Raw genomic sequence first — 5,907 nt, 5'->3', positions numbered from 1 at the left:
TTTGTCATACAACGCAGTCCAACATGAAAAGAGTCTTCGACCAACAAACTTTGATGCCTATAAAGATTAACTGAATAAAGCAAGAGACCTGAGGGAAATGTACTTCACATGCCTCCCCTTTTTATTTGAGAACAAAAACTCTAATGGATTTGATGGGGTATCTAGATGTATTGAGGTATTTTGATGAAATTGTTGAATATTTTTTATCTTGGCCTGATTCACGCTAATATTTCTTGATCACGTCCTATGTGATAGATACTATCCAAGTGCTTCACATACATTAACTCATTTAATTCTTACAACTCCAAGAAGTAAATATATTACACCCATTTTCAGACAAGGAAGTACACAAGGTCACAAGGCTTTAAAATCACAGCACTCTAATAAAATATATATATATATGTGTATATATATATATATATATATATATATATATATATATATATCGCCTGATTAACCATTTTCAAAAAAGGACTTGAGCAAAACTGGAGGAAATATTTTGACTTGTAAGAATCAAGAATTTCAGACTAGAGTACTTAGGAAAGTACATTGGGAGCCGTAAGGGGGAAGAGAGCATCTTCCCAGACTTAAATGTGCCTTTCAGACCTGGGATGTGAGCACCGATTAATCAGAAGCCAGAGTTTCTCATAAACATCAGGAATCTTGCAGTTGCACCTTTTCTCCTGCTCTCTACAGGGAAGCGAGGCCTTGGTTAACAGTGCGGTGCTTAACCACTCACCCCTGAATCCTATTAGTTGTTTACATATGTATTTGCTTTGTTTTGTATAAACAGTTTATCCAGGGCTGCAGGGGGAGCAATGTGGGAAGAGCTCTCCTATGAGATCATTTGCTTTCCTGCATCTTGTGTGTAACTTAAGAGTAATTGCTTAATATTCGTATCAGTTATACTTAGGACAAGGTGGGGGGATGTGTCCTGCCAGCTTCTCCACAAGCAATTCCTTGTTTATCCGGATTTCTTCCAGATCATCTCCAAAGATCTGTCTACCTGTGTTTTAGTTCACCAATGTTTTATTGACGGCTTCGCACTGAAGCCAGGCAGTAAATAAAAGGGACCCTGTGTTTTGTGGTAATTTCCCCTTTCAAAACTTCATGCTCAAAGAGAATTGACTGCAGAGTGTCAGGTGACCTTTAGCTGAGGCTTAACAAGCAAGTACCACACTATGAGCAGAAAGTGGGCTTATCAGACATCACGTACCAAACCAATAGTCTTTCTCAAATAGTCGAAGTTAGAATCATGCCTATTATGAAATAACTCTTAAAAAATTCCCTGGGGGAATTTTATTTTGTTTCTTATAATTTTTCCTTCCCTGGTGAAACTTATACAGAAGTAGCAAACATTATTTTTCATTTCTGCCATATTCAGCTCAGTAGGAAATAACGTCAGCCAGACATTAACTCCCCCCTTGTTCATGCGAAAGTGTGCTCATTATCTGTCATGCCAGCTCTAAACTTATTCAAGAAGGAAAAAAAAAAAAAAAAGATCTCAGCATGAAACTCATTCTGACTATAGGGAGCCCCATGAACTGTGTTTAAAAATTCAGCAGAAAATGTCCTCATTCCATACATGAAGTTCTTCTTTAAAAATGCTTAAGGCCTTGAGTTTTAGGAGCCACTTTTATGATTGTTTTTAGGGAATCTATGAAATCAAGAAAAGATGCTGCTATAGGTGGCATTGTCTCAGAACATGGCATTATCCTGATTAAGAAAAGCATGGAGCTACTAGCAAGCTTTGCTGGATTTCATACAAATAATGAATTCTTTCAACATTGTCTTATAATGCGTACTTCTGAAACTGTTAAACCAACTGGCAGCGAGTGGAGAATGTTGTAAAACAGTTTCAGACATTGGAAGGACTGGCTCAGGGAGCACTTACGTTACCCATGCACTGCAGTCTACAGTCCCACGCAACCCATGTCCCCCAGCAGAGCAGAGGGCCGCCGTAGTGAGGACTCTAATTTGCAGAATAACGTCTCCAAGGACAGAGTGTCAATGCTATGCAGTTGCTCCATTGTCAATAATAAATGTAGAATTTTCTTTCTTTTGGACTCGCTCTCCCAAAATCATTTCAGGCTTTGGTCACATGCTTTAAGTACATCTCTGTCAAGGCCCTCTAAAAGACTGGCCCAGATTTTCCTCTTTGTTTGGGGTGTGAAGTAGGCCACAGTTCTTCACAGAGCTAAATGGGTCTGATGTGTGAAAAGGGAGAAGCAAAACTTTGATTTCTAATTGTCCAAAAGGATTGATGAATTCCCCAGGCCCTGACTGTTTTCCACAATGACTCACCTGGCACCTTTCTGGATAACAAGGGTTCTTTACTCCTTAATATAATCAAATTTTGATCATCTGCAGTGTCCTCCCGACACCAAAGTAACTGATCATGGGTTCACATCGCTCTAGGTCCTTAGCAGTGAAAGGGCACTGGGGAGGAGCTCGGCTTGGCTGGGATAGTGACTCCCGGGCTGTCTACACAATCAGCATCTCTAGCATGGTAGTTCTCAAACTTGGCTGCACGTGTGAATCCCCCGCAGAGTTTTTAAAAATCCTCATATCAGTTAAATAAGAATGGAACTCAGGAAGCAGGAATTTTAAAGCTTCTCGGTGATTCCAGTGAATAGAAAAGTTGACGAACCAGTGCTGTCTTGCTCATGCTACTCAAATGAGGGCTTTGAACATACAGGTTTTAAACTGCAGACCTACTGAATTAGAATCTATGGTTCAGTTCAACACATTCTCAGGTGGTTCATATAAACACTAAAGTTTGAGAAGTATTGTAGAGGAGTCTGCATTTAAAATAAGCACCTCTCGTGATTCTTAGGGGCACTAAAATTTGACAAACTCTGATCTAGAATTGTTCTCATTACATGACAGGGTGCCACAAAGATCATTATCCCCAGGATTGTGTGATTTCTTCTTACTTGATTCAAGTGAATTCAGTTTTATGTTCAGTAGTTAATTTTCAAGTCTTCCTCTTCTCTCTCTACCATTTTCCCCTTCTTCCTTGAATTGCTCAAACTCCCACATACCAGTGAAGCTACAGAAGGAGAGAATTCCTGAGCAGACACAGGTTAAGGAAACATTTTCAGTGCTTCAAGAGGTTTAATACTTCGAGGGCACCAACACCTGTCTTGCGGCCTTGATAGACACTTAGCCATGAAAGTCACTTCCATTTACTGTTCCTCGGTGTCACCGTTAAGACCCTCAATGACCCCTGCATTCCAGATCTCCTCTTAGGTGTCTTCCGTAGCACCAGAAAGAAACGATGCCTCAATACCTACAGCCATGACCACTTCTGCATCTACCTGGTCATCAGAATGTTCGTTCATACAGAGCGCCCTCTACTTCTATAATAAAACAACTTGTTTAAGGTTAATTTTTTTATTATTTTTTAATTAAAGTTGGCATACAATATTATATTACTTTCAGGTATACGACATAGTTTTTAGACACATAAATATAACTTTCAGAGTTACATATATATAACTTACAAAGCGATCACCCTGATAAGTCTAGTACCCATCTGATATCATACATAGTTATTACAATATTGTATAAGAAAATCTCTTGAAGTATTAAAAATGTTTACTTGACCTCACTAGAGGAAGAAACACTAGGTATTCTTTGGAATTCCAGCATCTAACACAGTCAGAGTCTGGCTCATAGTGTCACTCGATAAATTCTTATGAAATTTACTTACAAACTTTTTATTGCTGAAATGAAACATGGTTCAGGCTAATGGGTGTTACATAGCCTCTCACATTCTCCTCTTCACATGCTATCGTATGCTCACTAGAACTTCAATGACTTACTATGTCCACTTCCAAAACTGTCATTTAAAAAAAATCTTATTGGGAATAAAAATTAAGTCATTCGACAACATTGAGACATGCTGTTTGAAAACATTTTTCAACATTGCTGCTGTGAAAAATGTCACTTAAGTATTTATATTAACTTCATCATAGAGAAATAAGGTTTTTAAAATCAAGACCCACATGTCATAACATTTTATTTTTAAAAAAATGCTATGAAAGAGAAAAAATATAGCTCATGGAGGAAATAATATCTGGGAGGGGACTTGAAGAGCAGGCAGGTTTTATGTAGGAAGGAGACAAAGACGGAAAGCCAGGTACTGGTCACTGAAATGAGGGGTCATGTCTTACAAGTAATAGGGTCTGGCACATAGTAGGTCCTCTGTAAACGGTTAGTGAAGGAGTAAATTAGAAAGCTACAAAGATGAAACCCACAGAGACTGTTTTAGGAACCACAAGTCGTCCGGTCTGGATGGCTAATAGGTGAGCGCAGGGTTTCTCAGCCTGGTGCTGTTGATAGTTTGTCGTGGAAAGGGATTGTACTGTGCGTTTAAGGATGTTCAGCAGAATCACTGACGTACAGCTACTAGACACAGGTAACACCTCCCGAGTTGTGACACCCAAAGATACCTCCAGATATTGCCAGATACCCTCCGGGGAGCAAAATCACCCTGGCTGAGGGCTATCGAGTTAGAGAAGTGCTGGAAAACAGGGCTGGGGAAGGCGCTTAGGATCACAATATGCGAGATCTGGTATGTCGCACAGGGTATTTACACTTAATTTGATAGACAAAGCGTATTCGCTTAAAATTTCTGGGCTAGGAAATTACAGAATCAGTATTGTGACTTAGGGAGAATAATTTGGCAGTTTGTAGAACAGTTTGCATTTTTGTAAAATGTAAATAAATACTATGTATATTTCATATATATATATACATATATAATAGGTAAATTACTTAACTTCCTTGTACCTCAGTTTTCTCATGTGTAAAATGAAGAGTATCATAGCATTATAATGAGAATTAAGTGAGGTAATTCACATATAGTACTTAGAAGAGTGCCTGACACATTTTAAGTGAAAAATATATTATTTTGTTGTATTGTTGATATTGCTTATCAAAAAACAAGACACTGGTTGTTGTGCAAACAACTTTAAATCATTTTTGAAGTATATCTACCATTTCTAATAAGAATTAATATCAAATAATTTATTCCAGAGCTAAGTCCAAGTAGAATCAAAATAATCACACCCAAAGGGATTGCTATTCCTGTTTCTCCTTAAATACTGGGTTAAAAGCTAGTAAAACCACATTTAGCCTACGGAGGTGATGGCTGTCCCCTCTTCCGCATCCTGGCTGCCCTCAGACTCCTCGTGAAGCCGAAGATCGTCAAAAAGAGGACCAAGAAGTTTATCTGGCACCAGTCAGACCGACATGTCAAAATTAAGGGTAACTGGCAGAAACCCAGAGGCATTGACAACAGAGTGCACGGAAGATTAAAGTGCCATCTTGATGCCCAACTTTGGTTATGAGTAACAAGAAAACAAAGCACAGTGGCTTTCGGAAGTTTCGAGTCCACACTGCCAATGAGCTTGAGGTACTGCTGACTTGCAGCAAATCTTATTATGCTGGGGTTGCTCACAGCGTCTCCTCAAAGAACCACAAAGCCATTGTGGAAAGAGCAGCCTCACTGGCAATGAGGGTCACCAGTCCCAATGCCAGGCTGCGCAGTGAAGAAAATGAATAGACAGCTTGTGCGCACATTGTATTTGTGTTAATAATACCAAAAAATTCTTAAAAAAAAAAAAAAAAAGAGAGAGAGAGAGAGAGGGAGAGAAAATGTTAAAAAGAAAAAGAAAACTGAATTTCACGCTGCTTCTCAAATACATATCGGAGTGCCCAGAAACCATGTAAAGGCAGACTGAAGGCTACTCTCAGGGGTAGCTTCGAATGGGTCGGCTTCCACATGTAATTGCTAACAAGCCACAGGAACTGGTGATAGCCTGATTTTGAGAAGGGAAATGACAATGCTTTACTCGTCATTCACCCGAAGGTGCGCTTGTCATCGCTCACGGCACAGAG

General features: G+C 39.2%; 1 protein-coding gene across 1 annotated transcript; it reads left to right on the top strand.

The window, feature by feature from the left end:
• Window positions 1-4,567: 4,567 nt before the first annotated feature.
• LOC107517766 (60S ribosomal protein L32-like) lies at window positions 4,568-5,572 on the top strand. The gene is given in 4 exon segments (XM_036234401.1): window positions 4,568-4,579; window positions 5,124-5,326; window positions 5,328-5,354; window positions 5,356-5,572. Coding segments are annotated over 4 exon segments (459 nt in total).
• Window positions 5,573-5,907: the final 335 nt, after the last annotated feature.

The sequence above is a fragment of the Rousettus aegyptiacus genome, unplaced genomic scaffold (assembly GCF_014176215.1).
Source record: "Rousettus aegyptiacus isolate mRouAeg1 unplaced genomic scaffold, mRouAeg1.p scaffold_m13_p_16, whole genome shotgun sequence".
Lineage (NCBI taxonomy): Eukaryota > Metazoa > Chordata > Mammalia > Chiroptera > Pteropodidae > Rousettus > Rousettus aegyptiacus.
The sequence above is the reverse complement of the archived record's forward strand: the minus strand, read 5'-3'. Positions and strand labels throughout refer to the sequence as shown.